The 26,680-nt window shown below is 37.5% G+C and overlaps 2 protein-coding genes across 5 annotated transcripts in view; one reads left to right on the top strand and one right to left on the bottom strand.

Moving 5' to 3' along the window:
- The window catches only part of LOC134754733 (U7 snRNA-associated Sm-like protein LSm11), a 62,760-nt gene extending 50,972 nt beyond the window's left edge, over positions 1-11,788 (top strand). Inside the window, exons 3-4 of the mRNA XM_063691078.1 lie at positions 9,968-10,115; positions 11,433-11,788. Of these exons, the coding sequence (XP_063547148.1) occupies positions 9,968-10,115; positions 11,433-11,602 (318 nt within the window). The 3' untranslated portion in view covers positions 11,603-11,788. The remainder of the gene's footprint in view (positions 1-9,967; positions 10,116-11,432) is intronic.
- The window catches only part of LOC134754728 (ecdysone-induced protein 74EF), a 292,930-nt gene that overhangs the window by 219,915 nt on the left and 46,335 nt on the right, over positions 1-26,680 (bottom strand). The gene's annotated exons all lie outside the window — the stretch shown is intronic.

Here is a 26,680-nt window from a genome sequence, read left to right as displayed (position 1 = left end):
GCAATAGGGTGAAGCAGATCTTTCTAGTCACTCAGTTGCCATGGTTACTTTCTCTTGTTACTCTTTAACCCTTGCTTTAAATTAATTAAACATGTAATATGTATTTATCGTACATAGATATATTTAAGCATTTAGTACAGCATGGTATAGTTTTTCTCACAAAATGTGCTGATATTGAGTCCTGGCTGATCGGACCGAATAACAATACAAATACAAATAATTTACAATACAATACAATAAGAAACAGTTAATCCACCTACACAGGAGGTACTACTTACCAAAGATAGATATAACTCCGTAATAGATGGATACAGTCTAAGGAAAAAACGTAGTTCAGGTACAATTTAGTACAGCATGGTATAGTTTTTCTCACAAAATGTGCTAATATTGAGTCCTGGCTGATCGGACCGAATAACAATACAAATACAAATAATTTACAATACAATACAATAAGAAGCAGTTGATCCACCTAAACAGGAGGTACTATTTACCAAAGATAGATATAACTCCGTAATAGATGGATACAGTCTGAGGAAAAAACGTGCCTCGAAAATCAAGAAAATTTTACTCTCGATCAGAGGGCGCTACTAGCTTTGGCCTACTGTTGTATATTTCGTTTATTATTTAACAATTTTTACGCATATCAGTGACAGAACATGGGTCAAAATCATAAAAATAATTAATGCAAATAAAAAAAATAATTTATCCATATTTAAATACATTTTATCGTATTTTTATAAATCTTCGTTTTTAGTTTTAAAGTGTGTCGATAGATGGCAGTGAATTTACTGTGGTTACAAAATTTACTATGACAGTACCGCTCTAGTATAAGTTACTCTATGTACTTACATAAATATTAACCCCCTTATTTATTAACCTTAGCAACCTCTTACAAACCTATGCAAAAAAAATTCTCTTTCTAACAAACAGAAATGTCAAAATGACGGCACAGAATAAATAATATTACTAGGTACAGAAGATCCACTCTAACTAAACGCGTGTATAACGACAGATATGGCCGCTAGGTGGCGCAAGCGCGAGCAGGCGTCCTTTCCGTAGCGGTGCGCGGCAACTACTATGGCGAGGCACCAAAATTGGTGTAGGCCGCATGTACTTGTAGCGACGCGACGAAATAGCGAAGTGAGCCACGGACGGACGGATAGGGACGAACGAATCTAACGATTATCAACTGTTTTTAGATTTGACAAACGTTTTCTGAATAACGCCATTACTCTTCCTTTTTAGCCCCCACCGTAAAAAGAGTACGAGTTATACGTTTGCCGCCAATGTATGTCTGTGTTTTTGTTAAACGGATAGACCGATTTCGATACGGTTTTTAGGGTTCCGTACCTCAAAAGGAAAAAACGGAACCCTTATAGGATCACTCGTGCGTCTGTCTGTCTGTCCGTCTGTCACAGCCTATTTTCTCCGAAACTACTGGACCAATTAAGTTAAAAATTGGTACACATATGTAAGTTTGTGACCCAAAGATGGACATGTAACGTAAACAAATTAATTTTAAACACGGGGGCCACTTTTGGGGGTAAATGAGAAAAATTAAAAAATAAAGTTTGTCAAACTATATCGTGTTACATATCAAATGAAAGAGCTCATTGTGAGAATTTCAAATATATTTTTTTTTATAATTTTAAGATAAATAGTTTAGAAGTTATTCAAGAAAATAGGCAAAAAATTACCATTCCCCCCTTTATCTCCGAAACTACTGGGTCAAAAATTTTGAAAAAAATACACAAAATAGATCTTTACCTATACATCACCGGAAAGCCTTTTACTTAGCTTTTGATCCGACCCGTACGGGTTTTTTAAAGACATTTCACATAAAAAATACATTGTTTAAAATAGTGTAATGTACGGAACCCTTGGAACGCGAGTCCGACTCGCACTTGGCCGGGTTTTTTACCTGAGAGCGAGTTTCCTTGCGGCGATTATTAGCTATGATTGATAAAAATCGATCTAGCAGTTTGAAGAGTAGCTCGTTTCCAAAATGATTTAAGGCATTTTTTTGCATAATTGCGTAGAGGCAGGCGTGTCTCACTCCGCTTTTTCGTCGCGTCGCTACAAGTACCTGCGGCCGCCTCAATTTTGAGGTTTTTCCATAACGGAACGCACGCCTGCACGCGCTTGCGCCGCCTTGCGCGCAGTAGACGCGTTTTATTAGGGAGTGAATCTTCTGTACCAGTACTATTATATATTCTGTGGTAGATGGCTTAAATTATTTAAATTTAACAGTTATTGCCTTTGCAGTAGTCAGGTAAAAACCGTGAAGATCTTCAAGCAATTAAAATAGACCAAGTATTGCGTAATAAGTATATATACTTTATGGATCGCTGCCCTTGGCTTTGGTACGGCGCTGCCAAAACCGGCGGCCATGACAGTCATGATTGTATACGTGATCATGTGTCTTCATAGAAACTATGTAACAGCTGAACAGCCATCAGATATATCGGAGCGGCGGAGGTGCTCAAAAACATTTGAACAACGCACTCTAGCGCCTTGACAATAGAGGCGTGTTCAGATATTTGTGAGCACCTTGGCTACTCCGATATATCTGAGGTGTTTGAAATTGCGCTTTATGAACCATCGGCCACACTGTTAACTAAACAAAGGCATAAGGTGGTTCCCTGAGCCAGAAGGCAAAAAATCTCCTTATATTATCATGTTTTTCTAAGAGGCGTTGATATTCGTAGACGTGGAAAAAATATATGTAGTTCTTGACTATATTATCTTTAATAACATAGCTTCCGATACACGAATTATGACATTGCTCGATACAATTAATTCCCAAAGTAACCTCTAACTCGGACTTTTAATCAAACTTTACTCGGTTATTTATTATGTGATACTATAAACAAAAAAAGAAGAAAAAACAATTTTAACTTATTTAGTAATTTCATAGCTTTCGAATTTCGATATTGTAAGGTAACGTTGATAAATAAATAAAAATCGACAAAATTCGATCAAAATTGACACTTGGCGCGCATGATCTTTCCTGTTCGAAATGTGACAGTGACAGCGGCAAACCGATGGGAACGGTTATAAGATCCACCGATGGACAGTTAAAGAGTCGATGTTTGTATTGTTCGGCCGGATATCGCATGTTTGGCCTGACCATCGGCCGAATATTCGGTATCCAGCCACCGAAAACTCGGCCGGCGGAACTATACCTATCTACATTTCGGTCTTTCGGGCGCGCATTGTGCAGGTTAGGTTCGAAATGAGTGTGGGTGCAAGTGAGTGGAATTTGAGTCCCCGGCAAACTCGGCCGAATTTCCCCTTCCCATACAAACGGAGTTTCGTTCTCATTTTAAAACTTTTTTTTACTATTGTATCTGAAGCTACATAAACTAATTACAGACATAGATTTACCTTATCTTATTGTAAGTACAAAGTTTCAGAGCAATCTAGCTAGTCGTTTTAAAATGAGAGCGTAACTACGTTTGTATGGAAGACCGAGCTTGCCGGGGACCCTAAGTGTTTTGAGTAGTTTTCGCTATGAAATTAATGTATCAAGGCGGTTTGTTTACAGAGCGCCTACCTCGAAACGTGAAAAACGAAATTTCGTTATCCGCCTCTCTATCGCTCGAATATGCAAGAGTGGGGAAATAATCGCTGAATAATTCTGTGCTAGTGACGCCCTCTGCGCAGAGTTTTGCGTAATATTCCCTACATATGTATCAAACGGTCACGAATCAAATCAGTACGTGCCATATTTATATACGCATATGAAACATCGAAAACTGTACCAATCGGGCCTTGCCATTGATTGCTTATATGGCTCACTCACGAGTTAAACTTATATTCAAGGTCCTAGGTTTTTTATACGGCCAGAACAAAGAGATAATCGGTTCAAGCACAGGTGGATTAGATCTGACACGAACAGGATTTAATAACCGGCCAAGTGCGAGTCAGACTCGCGCACGAAGGGTTCCGTACCATTACGCAAACACCTACAAAAAACCACGTCTGTTGCATGGGAACCCCACTTAAATATGTATTTTATTCTGATTCTGTAAGCAATAGTATTATCATACAGAACGGCCACGCACCGCCCCACCCCGACTCGAATTACCTCGCCCCGCGACAGCAGATTGACGACCTTTTGCCGGCCGCTCAGTACTACAGGACACGCCATACATCAAAAATCATTTGCGTTTCTATGTGTGAACGGCACGTCTATACACGCGTCATCCGTCATTGTGTGAGTAAGTTGCTTAAAAACAGTACTGAGCGGCCGGCAAACGGCCGTCAATCTGCTGTCGCGGGGCGAGGTAATTCGAGTCGGGGCGGGGCGGTGCGTGGCCGTTCTGTATGATAATACTATTACTTATTCTGTGACTGTGCCCCGCCCACTGTCAATGAAGTCTGAATCTTAAGGACAGTACAGCAATGACCATCACTAGACCTTACGCCTTGGCAATAAGGTTCAAGTCTCGTCAATCAACAGGCATGACATTGACAATGCGTGCATGGCGCCCGAAAATGACGTGTGAAAATTTCCGCATGGAAAGTTGATCCTGCGCAAGGCCGCCTGCGTGCGCGCTGCGTAGCACACGCGGAGCAAACAGTACAACAACAACACCCAGAAGATATTTAAACTAACTTCATTACTTGCCGTCATTCTTTCATTACACTCACTTCACTATTACTTGTAATGTAATTTCTTTAAAGTAATATCATTACTCATGATAGTGTCTGGACCGTACCACAGTAAAACCTAACCAGGAATATATAATCACGCGCCATGTTGCGGAATTTCACTGGAACTAATATTTTTATACTATACTGAACTGTCACCCTATACACGAAGAATAACAGCGCCCTCTTTACAATGATCATAATATATATTACTGGTCAGGCTTTACTTATACTAAAATGCAAGTTCAGTTTTGTACAGAACTCCCATATGACAATACGTGTTCTCATTATTTGTGAGTAAAGTTTATGTACTCGTACTTTTGACGCACGCTTCCCTTAGTGCGGGTTGATCCATTGGGCTCTCAAAGTAGGTTTCCCTGTGTCTCGCCAAAATATTATGAAATTTTCTATAAATTTTAGCGCACGTTTTGACGATGACATACAGTTTGGTGCAACTGACCCTTGTCTGGAAGTATGCCAGGAAACGGTGGAACAAGCCAATGAAATTGGAAATTTAATGAATACACAAAATTTTATCATTTGACAACTCCAAAATGATGTTTGCCGCCTAAATATATTATTCAACGTCCGTCAACTCAAAGCTTTATTTGTGATATCTGTCAGCTTGACATTTGGGCTCGCTTGCAAGACCAAAGATGTTTAAACTAAAATTTTAAATTTTAATTCCATCCGAAAAAAATTAATCGAAAATATGACACCAGCGTCGATCAACCTCGCGTTGAAATAAGAATAAGAAAACATTTATTGCCACACAACAAAAGAGAAATTACAGGAAACAAATAACATAAAAAATTGGCATGCGCGACAAAAGGAGCGAAAAAGGGAAAAAAGGAGGAAAGGAGGAGGAGGAATACTGTTTGTAATCTTGTTACTGTGGCAGGTTAATACAGTAGTCGTTAAAAAAACACATTATTATTATTGGCTGATGCGAATACTTGTCTTTATGTTTGTAAACTTTTACAATAACTTTAAAATATTGATTATACGGTGATTATTTATTTGTTGATATATCGGGGTTATGTTGGAAATTGGTATGGCAGGTTAAGGTCGTAATGCTGCATAAATATGTGGTCTCCTGGATACGTTCTTTTGAAGACAATTAAAATTGGATACCTAACTTGAAAGGTAAGTACTTGAGAGAACAGACAGACAGTAGGTACGAGCTTTTATTTAACTTGTCAAATCTTGCAAGTTAAATTTGACCCACTTCCCAACTTCCAATGAAGCTGAAAATTTGCATACACATGTAAGTCGGGTGACAATGCAATATTATGGTACCATCGAGCTGATCTGATGATGGAGACAGGAGGTGGCCATAGGAACTCTGATAAAACAACGCAACCTATTTGTGTTTGGGGTATTTAGAATTGTCTCGATGAGTATTAGTTGCCTGTGGAAAGAAAAGTACAGTCAGCGATAAAAGCTTGTACCAAAAATGAAATTTTTGCCAAAAACTTATTATGTTTATGAGTGTGTAATATTTTTTTCTCTTTATTTCATCATGTTGTTGGGTTTTTTGTCATGTTTTGTTTATGTTTTGTTTTCGTGTATGGTATGCTTACTGGTTAGCGTCTGTACTGTAGACATCGCAACGTTATGAACTTAAATAAATCTTTACGCAAAATTTTTACGCTGTACCCAGACGGGATATGTTTTTTTCAGTACTTGAGACTCAAATAAGAAAAACGTTATACATATGTACCAGAGTCGTAAACTTTTAGTTAAATGTGAATTTTAATTCGAAATTTACCAAATTCTGTGTTTTTAATGTATTATGCTAGTATTTATGTGTACGTGCTGTGGGACAATAGTTCCGTGAAAGTATTTAATTTCATTTCATTAGTTATTGTTTATAGAAGTAACATTTTTCTAAAATCTATTTTACCCAGATATAATATTTTTCCCCTCACTAGCTCGGAAAGCCGTCTTTTATCCTTTAAAACAAGCGGGGAAAAACGCATTTTATCCACTAGTGGGGAAAGTCAGGCGGGCCGTATGCTTGATGGCCACCGACGTGGTATTAAAAAAAAAGTAATTTGACCTTGGATGGAGCGTGTTTAAGTAGCTTTTGACAGATAACAAAAAGTAAAACGCTCATGGTTCGTCCCATATTAATTATCATAAATAAATGGTTTGAGAATTTAATAAAAAATACCAAATATAGCTTTATTTAATGATTTTAAGTAATAAACCATAAATTCCATAAGAAACATTTGTTTTTTTAAATGATGTTGAATGTAATTCTGAACGCACAAGTTGAGTCGATGCAATTTCAAAACGCATCGTCAGAAATGTCAACATTGTCAAAAGAAATTTTCTCACCGACTTCGACGCGTAAAATTACACAACATCCAGACTTTTCTGTTATAATATCGTATTATCGTAAAAAAAATGAGTGATTCCAGTGATGAAGATGAACTGTGGATGTTGCACTTTCCTCGCTATAGTGAGGGGAAAAGTTTTGTGTTACACACGGGTGTAAATGTATTTCACTTCTCGTGTGTTGAAACACTCGCGGGTAAAATACAACTTTGCACCCTTGTATAACAAATAACTATTACTCACCAATAAGTAAATTATGAGGCACTGATTGAGGTAATTTTATACATAAAGTATGTACACGTCCGACGATACTCCAAGATCTGAAACAAGAAGAGATAAACTTTTAGCACAATAAAAACGATGTACAGTCGAAGGCAAAAATATCGATCCAGACAAATGGCTCAAAAATATGTAAACACGACTTTATTGTCTAAGGTGTAAGAGCGTACACATATTTTTGAAACTTTGGGAATGTATATATATTTATTGTACTATGAAAATGTTATAATCATAATCATAATCATAATAATTTATTTATAAAACCAATTTACACGTCAATAATAAATAATTAGTAATAGTGATTTACTAATAATAGTGATCTAGTTATTAGTAATTAGTTATACATGAGCTTTTCGACTTCCATACATGCCTGACTCCTATGCGACATACTATGGGCACAGGGCGTGTCCGCTATACATAAAAAATCACGTTTCTATGTGTGAACGGCACGTCTGTACACGCGGCATGCGTCATAGTGTGAGTAAGTTGCTTAAAACTAGTACTGAACGTTCGCCAAAAGGCCGTCAATCTAGTGTCGCGGGGCGAGGTAACTCGAGTCGGGGCGGGGCGGTGCGTGGACGTTCTGTATGATAATACTATTACTTATTCTGTGCTATGGGTGCGTTGCGAGGAATCTGTTTTTAAGAACCAATAGAATCACTGCAAGCTGAGCGAGGTAAACAAAAATGAAAGTGATTCTATTGGTTTTCAATAAACGCAACCTCGCATATATCTTTTTTTTTATATACCACGACGGTGGCAAACAAGCATTAGGCCCTGATGGTAAGCAGTCACCGTAGCCTATGGACGCCTGCAACACCAGAGATATTACAAGCGCGTTGCCGACCCTTTAAAAACCTGTACACTCCTTTTTTGAAGAACCCCATACTGTAGCCTCTCGGGAAAACCTCGGCAGGGAGCTCATTCCACAGCCGAAGCGTACGCGGGAGGAAATTCCTCTTAAACCGCACAGTACGCGACCATCGACCATCTGGTCGAAACGCAGTCTATAATGAACGATAAAATTAAATTTAATAGATACAATACGTTTTAGTTATATCTCGACACAGGATAGTGTGTCAGGCAAGTTCGCAATGCAAAAAAGGCGACACACGAACTTCAACATTTATTCAGCAAATAGGCCACAAGGGCACTTTTATATACAAGCACAACAATTCTAAAATACATCTTATATCTAATATCAATTCAAACTAAAGTATTACAATTACTTAGAGATATAAAGTCTAAGGTACCCCAGACCAATACGCCGTGTAGGTTCCATGCAAGGTGGTATCGCATCCTTTCCGTTTCGTCTCATTAACACACAAAATATCAATTTTTCTCTCATCCATCATCTGCAAAACCTCATTTAATTTCTCTTCCATTCCTCCTCCAACATTCAGTAGTATTAGTAGTAGTAGTAGTAAACTCTTTATTGTACAAATATACATATTAAAAATTACATGGTACAAATAATAAGATGTACAAAGGCGAACTTATCCCTTTGAGGGATCTCTTCCAGTTAACCTTTGAGTAGATGAGAGGAGAAAGTGAAAAGAGGCGTAGCAAAGCGGCTCTCCGTGAGCCGCTTGTCACCCCCGCGAGAAACGAGACGTGACGGGTGGCGTACCACGTCGCCGCCATTCGGATGATTATTATTATTTTGAATCTCCATTGCGTTCCCACGAGTAAAAGGGATTTAAATGTCCACAACAGCATAAGGGAAAAGTGTGGACTGAGCGAAGATGTAGTGACAAAAATTGAGAAAGGTATGTTGAGATGGTTTGGACACGTGGAAAGAATGAGTGAAAGAAGGCTAACAAAGAGAGTGTATATGGGAGAGGTAGAAACGGGAGTTGGAAGGGGTAGACCTCGGCGGACTTTCTCTGATCAGATCGGGGAAATCCTGAAGAAAGGCCAGGTCAAGAGCACCCTAAACCGGCGAGCGTGTATGAGGATTGTTATGAAAGTGAAGGAAGCGAAAGAGGTATGTTAGGATCGTAGCAAGTGGAAATCCGTGGTCTCTGCCTACCCCTCAGGGAAATAGGCGTTATTATATGTATGTATGTATGTATAAAGTCTAATAATAAAAACTATAATAATAATATTTAAAAAAAACGAAAAAAAATATAACAGACCTGTCACTAATTATCATGACTCAATTATTTCTCGCAACAAATTCTCCTTATAAAACAAAGTCCCTTGCCCCGTCTGTCTGTATGTTCGTGATAAACTCAAAATCTAAATCTGTTATCTGGAAGAGATCGCTTCTTAACGAAAAGACCGCCTGTTGTTACCTAGCTTTTAACTGTATTTAATTTTCTGTGTATTTTTAACTGTATGGGGCACAGTAAATAATATTTACTTACTTATAAACCATAATAAAGAGAGCTGTGGCTTTTGCATTTATTTCCTAAATGTGTTATTATTGTTGTAAATGATAAAAACCGGCAAAGTGCGAGTCGGACTCGCGCACCGAGGGTTCCGTACTTTTTAGTATTTGCTGTTATAGCGGCAACAGGAAAATACATCATCTGTGAAAATTTCAACTGTCTAGCTATCACAGCCTGGTGACAGACAGACAGACGGACTGCGGAGTCTTAGTCTTTATGGTCCCGTTTTTACCCTTTGGGTACGGAACCCTAAAAAAAAATTGTTTCAATTTCAATAACGCTCCTAGTTGTTCCAGGTGGTGACCAGAGGTCCGACAGGGATCCGCGGCGTCCTCCACGGGGACCTCACAGCCTTTGACAAGCATTGGAATCTTGTGCTAACTAACGTGCTCGAGGTGTACCGCAGGAAAGCTGTTAGAAAACTCAAATACCCACCCGCGGGCGGTAAGGACCCTTTTCATCACACTTGCTCGTAAAAGGTGTAAATCCTAAATTTCAACCTAGGGCTGTAACATATTTTTTCATCACACTTTCTAGGCGATGCAGTCCGTAAATCCTAAATTTCTATCTAGGGCTGTGGTAAGGCGGAAGTTTAATTTATTTCCCCTTTTTTATCCTCTCAAGTGTGACGAAATATATCACGGGCGGTACAGGAATTAAGAACTCGTGTTAACTAATGCCCTCGCCTTTAGCTTCGGGCTTCAATTCACACTCATTTGTAAATTGTACTACATAGACACAGTATATACAAGTAGTTATAGACGCGTCACCGAGCGACCGGGGGTAAGAGAAAGAATATACATATAAAATTTGGGCAGCATAGGATTTTTTCTCTTTCACTCGTATAAATTTCGGTATTTCGCCATCGCCTCCTACCTATGATGCCACCCGGTCGGTGATAAGGACATAGCATGGCACTATTTTCTCTTTCCTCTTATAGGAATTACAATAAGACTATCTTTCTCTATCGAAGAGTGTCAGGCCCTTGATGTGCTATTATGGCCACTGTCCATCACTGGGACCTTTAGCACTAGAGGTGTAAAAGAAGGCCGTCAAACAACAAAACAAGTTCAGTTTCAAAAAATATTCAAGAAAAACCGGCCAAGTGCGAGTCGGACAATTACGCAAAAAACGGCAAAAAAATCACGTTTGTTGTATGGGAGACTTAAATATTTATTTTAGTCTGCTTTTTAGTATTTGTTGTTATAACGGCAACAGAAATACATCATTTGTGAAAATTTCAACTGTCTAGCTATCACGGTTCATGAGATACAGCCTGGTGACAGACGGAAAGACAGACGGACAGCGGAGTCTTAGTAATAGGGTCCCGTTTTTACCCTTTCAGATCAAGATCAAATATACTTTATTCATTCACTTTATTTATCACAAGCACTTATGAATGGTGAATAATATTTACATTTAAATTATCTTAAGCTAATTAGCTAATATGCTAAGTAGATGACCCATTATGGAAAGGGCTTATAACTGCCATAAAAATGTACTCAGGCGGCCGTCATGGGAAAAAAAACCATTTATTTCAGAAAACATAGGTTCCATAATATGGTTAGTAACTCTTTACTTAAGAACTATGTTAAGTATGTTAGAATATTATTAAAAGGAAAGGAAGGGAAAACTAAAATAAAATAAAATAATAATAGCTTAATGTGGTTTAAGAGTGACCCAGGCGACCGTAACCATGGCAACGAGTGACAAGAAAAAGTTGATCCACCCAACAGTTTTAACCCAGAACCTTTATTTCAGGTCGTCCAGTACCCCAAGGGACAGCGGACATGATCTCCCCCCTGCCAGACGAGGTGGTGGCCTCGAAGGGAAACAGGATCTTCGAGTGTTCCCGACAGATCCCCCAGTTGCTAGTGAGGGGCGAACATGTCGTGCTAATAAATGTGGTGGATCAGTATCGAAATAAATAAGCGATGTGTCGCAAGGACAAAGGATATTCTTGTGTCCCGACACATCCCTCAGTTGCTAGTGAGCGAACATGTCGTTCTAATAAATGTAGTGGATCAGTATCGAAATAAATAAGCGATGTGTCGCAGGGACAAAGGATATTCTTGTGTCCCGACACATCCCTCAGTTGCTAGTGAGCGAACATGTCGTTCTAACAGTCTTTAACTATCGCGGCTAACGCCCTAGACCTGTAGGCTACTCCGTCACAAAAACACTAACTGACTAACGGGTCTAGCGCGATTAAACTTCATTATTTTACCTTTTTTCCGACCACCCTAATGCAACCTTGCTGAAACGTCGGAAAAAAGGTAAAATAATAAAATTTAATCGCGTTAGACCCGTTAGTAACATAAATTATGTGTACAAAACGCGAGAGTTAAGTGTTATAACTAACTATTTTGGCTCAGTGGTTCAAAGAGAATCATGGCCTCCGAAACGTGAGAACCTGCGCAACTTCCTGCCAGTTACTGACGCGAAGTTGAAGCAGATCCGCCGTCACACTGTCTTCCCAACGATACCTGGGCCGGCCCACCGGACGGCTACCAGTCGGTCGTCCCAAGAACGCCCTCTTGACAGCCCGATCCTCTCCCATTCTGAGTAGGTGCAGGAGAAGTCTGTGCGTTAAATAATCTCTCTTATAAATTTCATGGCTCTTTCACCAAACAATTCAAGGCCTCAGTTTCACCAAGCTTACAATTGTCATCTGACACTGACAATTTTCTATACAGGATGGCTAAAAAATAAGTGCATTCCCGTTGCCAGGGAAGTTTTCTGAGCAACTTTCACTATTGGACCAACCACGAAATCGCGAAAGAAAAATTTACCCGCCCATAGAAAATCTAAAAAAAATCGCGATTCCGGGGTAGGTCGTGAAAAGTTGCTCAATATAATCCCAAAACCTCCCTGGCAGCGGGAATGCACTTATTTTTTAGCCACCGTGTACATCGCACTTAAACTATCGTGAGACATATTTCAAAATATTTATCAGTACGGTTTTTACTCACTATTATTTTTAGTCGCTTTTGGCGACATGTTTCGGATTCTTTGGGAATCCATCCTCAGGCACGAGTGTCCGCGGCGGTTGTACGCCGTGTACATTTTCGGGCCGATACGTAACGACAGTGTGTAGCGTCAATATTTACTTGGACTAGCAATGTACGGTGAACTGTCAGATGACAATTGTGAAGTTGATGAAATAGGCGGCAGGTGTCCAAAGAGTTTTTGAAATTTGGATATCTGGTTATGATAATAAAGTCTGTATACACATATATCACCGATGTATGTGTATAATTATGTAATAAAAAGCCCGAATCATGTGTACTTCGTCCAATAGATATAAGTAAATAGCCAATAATGGGAATAAGTAGAAAAATCTAACTCAACCAGGAACTAGGTGACAATCGATAATAGAAAACGCCGATCGCAACTTAAATGATGTATGGAAATAGTCACGTGACTTTTCGTAGCATCTGTCATCCCGGTGCATTTTTTCTTATCTTTTGGCGTTTGTCAATGTACAAATGTCATGATGATGTTCTCTCGGGAAGCAAAATTCTCCCTTCGTGGAGTGTTACTGCCCATAAAATGTTTTGTTATATATGTCCATTCTTCTTTGGTAAATATTATTAAGCCTGAGACCCGCCAAAGACGTCAAATGAGACGCCACAGCCCAATATCAACCTTTTTGCATTCCCAAAAGGTTCACTATGACGCGCAAACTTCGTGCATTCCCAAAAGGTTCACTATGACGCGCAACCTTCGTGCATTCCCAAAAGGTTCACTATGACGCGCCGCGCGCGATCGTCGTAGCGTTCAAAGGGCTAAGTCGGGTTAAATAAACAGTGCTTGTTCTTGTTATTGGCAGAGTTTAAGAGCCATGAGGTCTTATTACTGAGAAAACTTGAATCAAGTCAGGAAAAAATCACGACAGATCACGTTGGGGGAGGGGGTGGCGCAAGGAGACTTCACTTGTGATTTGTGTGACGTTCCGACGTTTCGAACCCTTTACAGGAAAAGCTACAATGTGCAAACAAACTATAAAGTTTAAGGCTAGTTTATTATATATATTTAAAAAAAGGCTTAACTAGCCTTCAAGTGTATAGTTTATTATGGTTCATTTTTTTTTGTATGTGGGTATTTTTGCACAAACATCAAACATTTATTCAGCAAATAGGCCACAGGGGCAAGTTTACATGTCAATTTTTACAAGCAATAAAATTAACCCAATATTCAAAAAAAAAAACAATTACATAAATATAAATGTCAAATTACACAAAAAAAGCTAATAAAAAATATACAAACAACAGAAGAACTAACATTGTTTAGAGATGTAAAAGTCTCTAGGTGTCAGAGATAAAATGTATATAATAATAAAAAAGATCATCAAATTATCCAGAGATGTAAAGGGTCTCCAAGACTTGAATTGTTATATAATTAATAAAAAGACAAGATATTAAATCAGACAAACAGACAAGAACCGAATGAAGTGCCTCACGTTAATGCCACTCAAAAGTAAAGTTACATAGGTAAAATGAAGCCCGTGTAAACTTAAACAGACCGACACATTGTACGTTTTCAGTCACCCGTTGACCACGAACGCTGTAAAGGGTTCGAAACGTCGGGATGTATTATAAATTCAATATACGCGATATAATCCGTTTTCATAGTTCTATTTCATGAGTAACTATCGCGGTAACCGAAGACAATATTAAAGTTTTATATGCATTATAACACTTTAAACTCTCGCGTTTTGTACACATAATTAATGTCATTACCGGGTCTAACCGGGTCGCGTTATACCCGGTAATGACATTAATTATGTTTATATGCATTATTTGCAAGTACGAGTAAGCATACCTACTAAAGAATACAAGGCTGGTAAATTCTTTAGTATTATCATAGAGTAACTTTATACTAGAGCGGTACTGTCATAGTAAATTTTGTAACCCCAGTAAATTCACTGCCATCTGTCGACACACTTTAAAACTAAAAATAAATATTTTTAAAAATACGATAAAATGTATTTAGATATGGATAAATGATTTTTTTTATTTGCATTAATTATTTTTATGATTTTGACCCATGTTCTTTCACTGATATGCGTTAAAATTGTTAAATAACAAACGAAACCGTCAACGCCATCTATACGACTGTAGGTCAAAACTAGTAGCGCCCTCTGAACGAGAATCAAATTTTCTTGATTTTCGAGGCACGTTTTTTCCTTAGACTGTATCCATCTATTACGGAGTTATATCTATCTTTGGCATTGTTTATATTCTAAACAAACATCAATGGGCCAATTATTTAAGGGGCCCACAGACTATCAGTCCGCCGGACGATATCGGCCTGTCAGTTGTACGGAACTGTCAAATTTTTGTTCTAACTGACAGGCCGATATCGTCCGGCGAACTGATAGTCAGTGGGCCCCTTTAAAGTTGCATATTGCACTTTTTTATTTGGGATTTTTTATGTTATTTCTACAGTCACGAACTTTCTATCCTAATAGAAGAAAAAGTGTCTAAAATGGTTCATACATTTTTCGTTCCTTTCATTACACATACTAAGTCTATGAAAATTGGTAACAGAATGAATTATAAGTCATGGTACACTTTTTCTCCCATTCTACTAAAAATAAAATAACTTTATAAAATAACTATTAAAATATAATTAGTGTACAATTTTAAACATAATTGTCTTGGTTCATAAGACTTAAGAGCGAAAACGTGTAGTTTTGATATACCTTTTTAAAATAAATTAGTTTTTTTAATACCTTTTAAGATCGCTTAAAATTTGTATACTCATTTTTAGGGTTCCGTACCCAAAGGGTAAAAACGGGAGCCTATTACTAAGACTCCGCTGTCCGTCTGTCTGTCACCAGGCTGTATCTCATGAACCGTGATAGCTAGACAGCTGAAATTTTCACAGATGATGTATTTCTGTTGCCGCTATAACAACAAATACTAAAAACAGAATAATATAAATATTTAAATGGGGCTCCCATACAACAAACGTGATTTTTTTGCTGTTTTTTTCCTTAAGGCCGTTCCGTCGGTTTGCCGCTGTCTCTGTCACATTTCGCAAGAAAGAACGGGAAAGATCATGCGCGCCAAGTGTCAATTTTGATCGAATTTTGTCGATTTTTATTTATTTTAAAAACGTTACCCGACAATATCGAAATTCGAAAGCTATGAAATTATTATTTAAGTTAAGATTGTTTTTTCTTCTTTTTTTATTTATAGTATCACATAATAAATAACCGAGTAAAGTTGGATTAAAAGTCCGAGTTAGAGGTTACTTTGGGAATTAATTGTATCGAGCGAAGTGTCATAACTCGTGTATCGGAAGCTATGATATTAAATATAATATAGTCAAGAACTACATATATTTTTTCCACGTCTACGAATATCAACGCCTCTTAGGAAAACAGGATCATATAAGGAGATTTTTCGCCTTCTGGCTCAGGGAACCGCCTTAATGGTACGGAACCCTTCGTGCGCGAGTCCGACTCGCTCTATTTTGTGTTTCATATACACACATACATATACATAGCATACTAGCATAATATGTACCTAAACACTAATAAGTAATTAGGTTGTATGTACCTACCGAGTACATTAAGACAACTGTTTTTTTATTAACTTTGAAATTGTTACTTACTTGTAAGACTTTAATTTTAAGTGTGTAAGTTAAAAACTTTTTATGAATGTTTCTCTTGATGTTGTATTTTGAAGTTATTTGACGCTGCCAAAAAAAACATGTTAGTTACTTAAGTTAGATCTAACTTTTCTGATTGTTAAAAATATCGTAGTCCGTGTAAGGTAACTTGGCACCGACTTGAACAGAACAAAGTGAGGGAGTGTCATTATATATACGTTATATTTTAATTGAAATTTGAAGTTAATGACGACATTGCCACACTTTTTCATGGCAAATGCCGTGCAGCTGCAGAGTTAGCTTGGAGCGGCTCTATCTTAGTTGTATTTTTTAGTTTAGTTTAGTTAATTTTTAGTTTAGTTAACAGAGGATCTGCTTGATAAAATATCATATTTGATTGGTAACTTTTGTATAAACGATCTCACATGTGAAATATTATTGATATATGCGTCATAAGTGTCATAACGTATGTTATTTGGACCAATATATACTAATATACATAATAAAAGCCTAGTACATATGTAATCAGTCAACTTGTGTTTTCTTTTTAGTTTGTTTCAAAAGTTAGTTTTACCTGTTATATTCGACAAAAGCGTTTAGCTAACTTTATTTTTTTTGCCTCATATTTATGGATCATAGTTTGATTTTACGGCACTTTCGCATAACTTTTCTAGTAAAATAGTTACCGTATAATATAAATGAATAAATGAGTAAATATTATGGGACAATCTTATACAAATCGAACTAAACCCATAGTACGCTCATTAAGGCTTAGGACGACGATAGATTAGATACTTTAATACATAGAAAACATCTATTACTCAGGAACAAATATGTTATGATGAACACAAATAAATGCCCTTACCAGGATTTGAATCCAGGACCTCCGGCTTTGTAGGCAGGGTCATTACTGACTAGGCTTTGAGGCGGTTAAATATAAAATACCGAGATTTCCGCGTTGGAAATAGTTGTATGTATGTATGAATGGGAGCGGACGGGTGCGATGCCCGGGCAGTGAAAACAAGGGAACAATGGAAGGTGGACGATCGGACTTCCCATAGGCACAATAAGCGACATAAGTTATACACAGGTCAACAGAAAACCGGGAAATTTTATTCCCTTATTTAAGTCCCCGGCAAGCTCGGCCGAATTTCACCTTCACATACAAACGGAGTTTCGTTCTCATTTTTTAATAAATAGATTCCCCTACTAGGACAAAGTGCGAAGTACCGAGAAAATCAACTTGACAATTGTCATCTGACAGTGACAATATCCTGTACAGTTCTAGGTTGGTAACGATCTAAACATTGTCTCAGTTTACTTGTTCTTCCAGCGATTTACAGTGAATTGACATTGTCAGGCGCCAAGCGACAATTGTCAAGTTGGTGAAACGGCAGTTTCATGGAGACTATATAAAGGAGCCAAATCTCTATGTATGAAAAGTGTCCACCAAAAAACAGTAATTAGGCGGCGCCACCATACACCGAAATACTACCAAAAATAACCTACGTAATTTGGTCGGGTTATTTGTTTCCGTATATGGTTCATGTTATACTCATGTCCCAGAGCCTAACTAGCGCCACCGGAGAGATTAGGAACTATTATTTAAAGCTGAAAGCGGTCACTTTTGCAACAATTCTGCCATAAGAGATTGGCATCCTTTCTATACCATCCATTGGTAGTTTTCTTGGATTATGGATTGATTTTCGAGTAAAGCCGGTGGGCGGTTGGACCAGCGCCAGCCATCGGCCATTGTCTCAATAGTCTCACTACAAATAGAAGCTGATGGCAAATGGATCAGCTACCAGTAATAAGATTGGCCAATTATATTGAAATTATCAAAAAAAGTTTCTAGTCGGACCAAGGAGGACACTTTTACCCTCGAACAATAAAAATGTGCATTCACCCGATTTAAACACCTTTTCATTTCGACTATGGACTACGAAAAGAAATTAATCCTAGAACGCAGCTACATGTTTGACAAGTAGAGATTGCCTTCTGGCATTAAGTCCGTCATTTGTATTTTCAATGCATTGTGCAATAATGTATAAATAAATAAATGTTTGCAGCGTTTGGCGTTGAAACTTCATAAGAATGGCCAATTATATTGAAATTATCAAAAAAAGTTTCTAGTCGGACCAAGGAGGACATTTTTACCCTCGAACTTAATAAAAATGTGCATTCACCCGATTTAAACACCTTTTCATTTCGACTATGGACTACGAAAATAAATTAATCCTAGAACGTAGCTACATGTTTGACAAGTAGAGATTGCCTTCTGGCATTAAGTCCGTCATTTGTATTTTCAATGCATTGTGCAATAACGTATAAATAAATAAATGTTTGCAGCGTTTGGCGTTGAAACTTCATAAGAATGGCCAATTATATTGAAATTATCAAAAAAAGTTTCTAGTCGGACCAAGGAGGACATTTTTACCCTCGAACTTAATAAAAATGTGCATTCACCCGATTTAAACACCTTTTCATTTCGACTATGGACTACGAAAATAAATTAATCCTAGAACGCAGCTACATGTTTGACAAGTAGAGATTGCCTTCTGGCATTAAGTCCGTCATTTGTACTTTCAATGCATTGTGCAATAACGTATAAATAAATAAATGTTTGCAGCGTTTGGCGTTGAAACTTCAGGGCCTAGTGCGCGTCGATAAAGATTTATCGTTGTGTCATGTACCTACCATCCTCAAACTGTAACACCTAATGTATTATGAACATGACTGCAATACAATAAAGAATAATAATATTAGTTCGAGAAATGGGCCCCAGAGCGCTGGCCAATTTTTCGCTTACCGAAAGTATATCATCATTCAGCGAGGAAATGCCCGTTGATCGATATGGGCCAAATTTTTTATCCATACTTTTTAGCACTTACGTTTTAAAAAAAACCGGCCAAGTGCGTGTCGGACTTGCGTTCCAAGGGTTCCGTACATTACACAATTTAAACAACGTATTTTTTATGTGAAATGTCTTTAAAAAACCCGTAGGGGTCGGATCAAAAATAAGTAATTAAGTCCGACTCACGCTTGACTGCACATTTCTAATAGGTTTTCCCGTAATCTATAGGTAAAGATCTATTTTGTGTATTTTTTTCAAAATTTTTGACCCAGTAGTTTCGGAGATAAAGGGGGGGGAATGGTCATTTTTTGCCTATTCTCTTAAATAACTTCTAAACTGTTCATCTTAAAATTATAAAAAATTCTATTTTAGATTCTCACAATGAGCTCTTTCATTTGATATGTAACACGATATAGTTTGAAAAACTTTATTTTTTAATTCTCTCATTTACCCCCCAAAAGTGGCCCCCATGTTTAAAATTCATTTGTTTACGTTACATGTCCGTCTTTGGGTCACAGACTTACATATGTCTGCCAAATTTCAACTTAATTGGTCCAGTAGTTTCGGAGAAAATAGGCCGTGATAGACGGACAGACAGACAGACGCACGAGTGATCCTATAAGGGTTCCGTTTTTTCCTTTTGAGGTACGGAACCCTAAAAAATTAAAAATTAAAATTCATTTATTTCGAGTAACAGGGAGGGTTTATTGTTTGTTTAATTATCCATTGTTAATGAATAACATAATTGACTCGTATTACGTCCTACAGGATATTTAAAGGAACACAATTTTATAGTGTCGCGAATGAGTGTAATATTGAAAATATACACAAGCATCGCTCAAACGTTTTGGACACACGTATCATAACAAACACTGCATTGTTTTATATATCACAATGCCGGGAAGGTGGCATGGGAATCCTAAAGATGTGGGATTTGTTTTAAATGCGATTTTGTTACGATACGTTGTTACGATTGGAGGCGATCAGTTGAGAAAGAGGCTGGCTCAACTGGACTCAACTGGAAAGAGCTGGAAGTAGCCGCGCAAGATCGTGACAAATGGAGGATTCTTCTGCGAGCCCTATGTCCCTAATGAGGGATAACAGGAATACATCATCATCATCACGTTGTTACGATACGTTCGATCTTGAGAAAACTTAATGAATGTAAATAGTCACGTGACGTAGTAGCATCTGTCATGCCGATACATTTTTTTTGTTTATGTCGATGTACGATTGTTATCTTGGCTGGTTTTACCTATGTCTAATTTTTCGATCGACATTAAAATATACATATAAGCTTACTTATCCTTGCATCTGTGGGAGACCCGAATAGCAATTTTAAATTCAAAATTTAAACTTCTAGTTTACTATTTAAAAAGCACATCTTTGACAAGCCACAGATGAAAGGATATGTAAAGTTTCAATTTAAATAATACGAGCAATTTTTGATTTTGGTATTTTCTTGTAATTACTTAATGTAATTTTTTTTTCTGGGCAGTTATTTTAAATTATTTGCCATAAAAAAACTTTATTGCAACTTTAAATTATTATATAGGTAACATTGGTTCCTGGCTCTCAAAGTAGGTTTCCCTGTGTCTCAAGAGCCAGTTCCTTCCCGATTATAAGCGTATGGTTACAATGTTAGACATTTTTTTATATAATTTTAACAATATTTAAATTAAAGAAGTAAACATTTGAGACTATGATGTGTATGTATCTCTTCATAATCATATCACTACTACTAGAGTTTGTAAGAGACATAAGGCACACAATTTCATGCACCACTCACAGCGCCAGCGTTTAATCGAATCAATTATACTTGCTCACGCGCAAAAAGCGAAATTTCGCGCCCGCTCGGGAAAACGCAGGCGGCGCGGGGTCGGCGCCCGCGTGAGGTGCGACGCCCGGGGCTGGAGAACACGGGACAATAGTTCCGCATCTGGACGCGTGCGTTGGAGGCAACGTGGTTTTCAAATTTCTAGGCATATTTTCTGGATTATAGCTTCAAAGTGTAAGAAAACGAGGTTATAGCTGATTCTTGGTTCTGATGGTTATAGTTTAAGTTTACACGGCCTTCGTTTTACCTATGTAACTTTACTTTTGAGTGGCATTAACGTGAGGCACTTCATTCGGTTCTTGTCTGTTTGTCTGATTTAATATTTTGTCTTTTTATTAATTATAAAACATTTCAAGTCTCGGAGACCCTTTACATCTCTGGATAATTTGATGATCTTTTTTATTATTATATACATTTTATCTCTGACACCTAGAGATTTTTACATCTCTAAACTATTTTATTACTTCTGTTATTTGTATAGTTTTTATCAGTTTTTTTTTTCTTGTGTAATTTAACATTTATATTTATGTAATTGTTTTTTGTAATTTTGGGTTAATTTTATTGTTTGTAAAATTGACATGTAAAAGTGCCCCTGTGGCCTATTTGCTGAATAAATGTTTGATGTTGATGTTGATTCCTAGGCAAGTCCAGCTACTAGTATAAAAGCAAAAATGAATCTCAAATTTACATGAATAACTTTTCGTAAGTACCTATTGTGTAAGGGTAATAGAGATGTGAAATTTAAAATTAAAATAATATAAATATTCTTTTCAAATTAAATTTCAAAGGGCATGTAAGGGCAAAGTCGATATTCAGGTCGAACCATAATACTCACAATCGATATGTGATAACTCCGTAAGAGTGATAAGGATAGATATATGTAAAAACAATAATGTTAGAGTAGGATAGCGCTTTAGAGAATAAAGAACACTTCCAATATGTCGTTGTTTCAATCAGCAAGTCCTTACAATTGAAATAAAAATCAAATTTTATTGACAGACTTTTGTGTGTTTTCTTCTAGCTTAAAGGGGCCCACTGACTATCAGTCCGCTGGGCGATATCGGCCAGTCAGTTAGAACAAAAATTTGACACTAACCCCGGGTTAGTGGGATGGTGCAAGTGGCGCTAAGACAACGAGGTTTTAACTAACTGCACCATTCCACTAACCCGGGATTAACCGGTTAAACCTGGAGTTACCATGGTTACCAGTACACTGGGTTAACGGTTTAACCGGTCAACCCCGGATTAGTAGGATGGTGCAAGTGGGTTATAGGTTTAAAAATTTAGCGTTTGTTAGCGTTAACAACTTACAACTGACTTCTGGAACTGTCTTCTCCGAGACCACGGGGACAACGCCGTCCTCGAAACGTCGGAGGTGAATTTAAAACTTATTTTACGCGATTAAGTCCCGTCGTTGTGAATAATAATGAGTAAAAATCGTGAAAGTTTAAATCAGTGTTCTGGAGCAGGTTCTAAATTCATCATGTTTTTTTTGTGTACGAATACGTGAACCGATTTTACGAAGATGATTTGGAGGATACTATTTTGCTAGGTGGGGTATATTTTGTATTTTATTTTATTATTATTCATGTAACATATTTCATGTATTAAAAATATTAGTAATGATGTAGATATCTCTAATTAACTCTGAAAATACTGCAGGCACACCAGAAGCCATTTTAAAAAGCCACTATATTATGTAGGAAAGTGGAACTGAGATGAGATGACCATTAAATGTTGGCTATTTAAACTGTTTTCTGAAGCCACTTCTTTAGGTTTAGATTTTAATTACCTCTGAAAGAGATCCCTCTTAGGGATAAGTTCCCCTTTGTACTACTTTTATCTAATGTAACCATGATTTCTTTCTTTTTCGTACAATAAAGGTTTACTTACTGACTTACTCTTTAAAATTAATATATTTAATTACACGAACGGGCCTACCCAAAAATTTAAATAAAAAAAAAACTTAAAATTAAAATAAGACTTTCTTACACGAATTAACTAAGCCTAAGTAAGGTTTTTTAATCCGATGTTTCTAGCCGTTTTTTTCTGTTTCTTTTAAGCTCTCGTTTCGAAAAAAAAATAATAATAATAAAAAAGCATGAAATAAAACTATGAAAACGGATTATATCGCGTATATTGAATTTATAATACATCCCGACGTTTCGAACTCTTTACAGCGTTCGTGGTAAAAAAGCATTTATTTCGTTAAATAGTACATCATAACACTCTCATGGTTGGGACTTCCTAGTAAGTATGTATAATACCTGTGACAGGAAGGCCCGCTCTTCCACATTTATCTAGTACATGTATAATACCTGTGACAGGAAGGCCCGCTCTTCCACATTTATCTAGTACATTTGTACACAAATACGCACGAGAAAGTGTTACCATTGCTTTCCCTTCCATTTCCCTAAATCCCAACCCAGTTTTTCCCTAATCTCCGCCCGGCACTATCCTCCAGCCAACGTTAGATCGGGCGAACTTTCCCCGCGTAGTAAAAATAGTTTGTTGCACAACCAGGCCGTTGCACCGACCGGTGGCACCGGGTGCATCTGCCGCTAACCGACGGTTAACATCTTCTTCACGTGCCATCTCCGTCCAGGTCGGCGACCATATGTCTATATGTCTCTCTATGTTCAGTCATGCGAATTAGTCTATCTATGCTCTTCACTTTTAACCAGTATCTTATATATTTCCAGACCATGTTTTTTTTTATACTACGTCGGTGGCAAATAAGCATACGGCCCGCCTGATGATGTGATGATGTGCGCCTTTTACAGCTACTACGCTTCCCTTAAATTTTTCATTCAATTATTAATTTCAGTAAGTTGTATTTATTGTTTCTATATATAACAAGACATAGGCCCAGTTTTAAAGAGTATATAGTGAGTGGGCTAATGCAAAATTTAGGTTTTAATATTGAATTTATTACAAGTTTTAATCATGGGCAAATGCCATAAAATTGCTAGTGATAAAGCGGCTGGAGACTAGCAATATTGGGAGAGAAATTTATTTTGTATTTTTTAGTATGTAATGTTTGACGATCATATAAGAAGATAAGCATAATTTTGACATTGATGCAGATTTATAGTGTAATTTTTATCCTGAAATAAATAAATCTAATTCTAATCTAAATCTATTTTAAGCAAAAGTATACTTTCAGAGTTATTTAGGTAGAGTTAGAACAAGACAAGTTTGCAACGATTTTGATTGTACAGTCGCCATCAGATATATCGGAGCGGCCGAGGTGCTTACAAATATCTGAACACGCCTGTCAAGGCGTTAGAGTGCGTGTTCAGTTATTTTGAACACCTCGGCCGTTGCGATATATCTGATGGCGACTGTACAATGTGAAAGTGTTATTTTAAACGTCAAACTTGTATGAAATTGTGACGTATAAATAACACTTGCACTTCGTATGCTATCAAAATCGTTGCATACTTTTCTTGATCTAAACCTAAAACGTTTATTTTATAAGACTAACTTAGAAATAAGTAAATATAAAATGTTGCTACGCCCTAGTAGGGTCCATGATTGTACTCAATTTATTTTAAGAACATCTGTATACCATGGTTGCAACGAATAAATGAAATGAAACGTTAAAAGCCACGCAATCGCAAGTTATCGATTCAGTCGCAAGATTTCCCTTATAATTTCCTGGCTTTATTACGCGCCCTCTTATCGTAGCTAACATGTATTATCGGATAGATACCGCTACACCTTTGGCCTATTCTCGGCTAGATGGCGTTAACAATTTTAACATATAACAGTGAAAGAACATGGGTCAACATACAAATAAAAACATTTACCCATATATATATTTTTTTTTTGAAATGTTTAAACATTTTCATTTTTAGTTTTAATCGTGTGTCGATAGATGGCAGTGAATTTACTGTGACTACAAAATTTACTGTGACAGTAACCCTATATCCTATATATTCTCCTTGGTACTACTTAGTATACATAATATAATCACGCCTATTTCCCGTAGGGGTAGGCAGAGACCACGGATTTCCACTTGCTACGATCCTGACATACCTCTTTCGCTTTGACTTTCATAACATGCCTCGTACACGCTCGCCGGTTTAGGGTGCTCTTGACCTGGCCTTTCTTCAGGATTTCCCCGATCTGTTCAGAGAAAGTCCGCCGAGGTCTACCCCTTCCAACTACCTATGTGTACTTAGTACACATAGGTAATATATTCGTTTTCTGTTCTAATAACTAAGTATTACTTAATGTTAATGTTGAAAATAAGATTTTGTGATATACTTTTGCTCTATACGCTTATAAGGGAAAAGTGTTAAAAATACTTAGTTATAACAATGAGGATATAATTATAGAGCGGTGTCATAGTAAATTTTGTAACCGCTGTAAATTCACTGCCATCTATCGACATACTTTAAAACTAAAAATGAAGATTTATAAAAATACGTTAAAATGTATTGAAATATGGATAAATGATATTTTTAATTGCATTAATTATTTTTATATGATTTTGACCCATGTTCTTTCATTGATATGCGTTAAAATTATAAATAACAAACGAAACCGTCAACGCCATCTATACGACAGTAGGCCAAAGCTAGTGGCGCCCTCTGATCGAGAATCAAATTTTCTTGATTTTCGAGGCCCGTTTTTTCCTTAGACTGTATCCATCTATTACGGAGTTATATCTATCTTTGGTTATAAGAAGCCGAAGGTTGATACGATTAACAACTCGCTGGCATTGGGCGCACATATATACATAATTTAACTATACATATATACCTCTATATATGTCGGAAGTATACTGGTTAACCTTATATGTAATCGAGGCTTCAATGTGGCGTGGCAAAAAGTTGGAAAACAACAAGTGAAAAGGCATTTAAGAAAAAGTTTATTGTCATTAATTTTTGTGTAAAATGATATGATTTGTAATGTATTTAAATATGTAAGGTAGCAGCGCCAAAGACGGCCTATTCTTATATATTTATATATCGTGATATATTCCTGGTCAGGCTTTACATGCATGTCGTTTTTAAAGCCTGACCAGGAATATATGATCACGCGCCATGTTGCGGAATTTCACTGGAACTAATTTTTTCATACTATACTGAACTGTCACATGAGAATGAACAGCGCCCTCTTGACAATGATCATATATTACTGGTCAGGCTTTAAATGAGAGTAATTTTATTGTATGGGAGCGGCCAGGGGACTGTTAACCATGCGTTAACCGCCGGTTAGCCCGCGCTCGCCCGCCCATTTCGGTTTACTCTTTTTGCATTCGTTCTTGCATCGGCGCTGACCCATTTACCGAAATAGATGCGCGCCACGTGCCCCTATAGTTAGACGCGCGGCGTCGCCTGCGCAGCTTTCGTTGCGTTGTTGGGTTTTTTGGAAGTACATGCCATTTTGGAAGCCTTACGGGACACGTGCCCCTATAGTTAGACGCGCGGCGTCGCCTGCGCAGCTTTCGTTGCGTTGTTGGGTTTTTTGGAAGTACATGCCATTTTGGAAGCCTTACGGGACACGTGCCCCTATAGTTAGACGCGCGGCGTCGCCTGCGCACCTTTCGATGCGTTGTTAAGTTTTTTAGAAGTACATGCCATTTTGGAAGCCTTACGTGTCCCACTGCTGGGCAAAGCCCCCCCCCCCCCCCCCCCCCCAATTTTTCCACAGATCTCTGTCCAATGCTGTGTCTGGCCATTTCAA

This window comes from Cydia strobilella, chromosome Z (assembly GCF_947568885.1).
Source record: "Cydia strobilella chromosome Z, ilCydStro3.1, whole genome shotgun sequence".
Taxonomy (NCBI): domain Eukaryota; kingdom Metazoa; phylum Arthropoda; class Insecta; order Lepidoptera; family Tortricidae; genus Cydia; species Cydia strobilella.
Note: the sequence above shows the minus strand (reverse complement) of the source record. Positions and strands in the feature narration are given on the sequence as shown.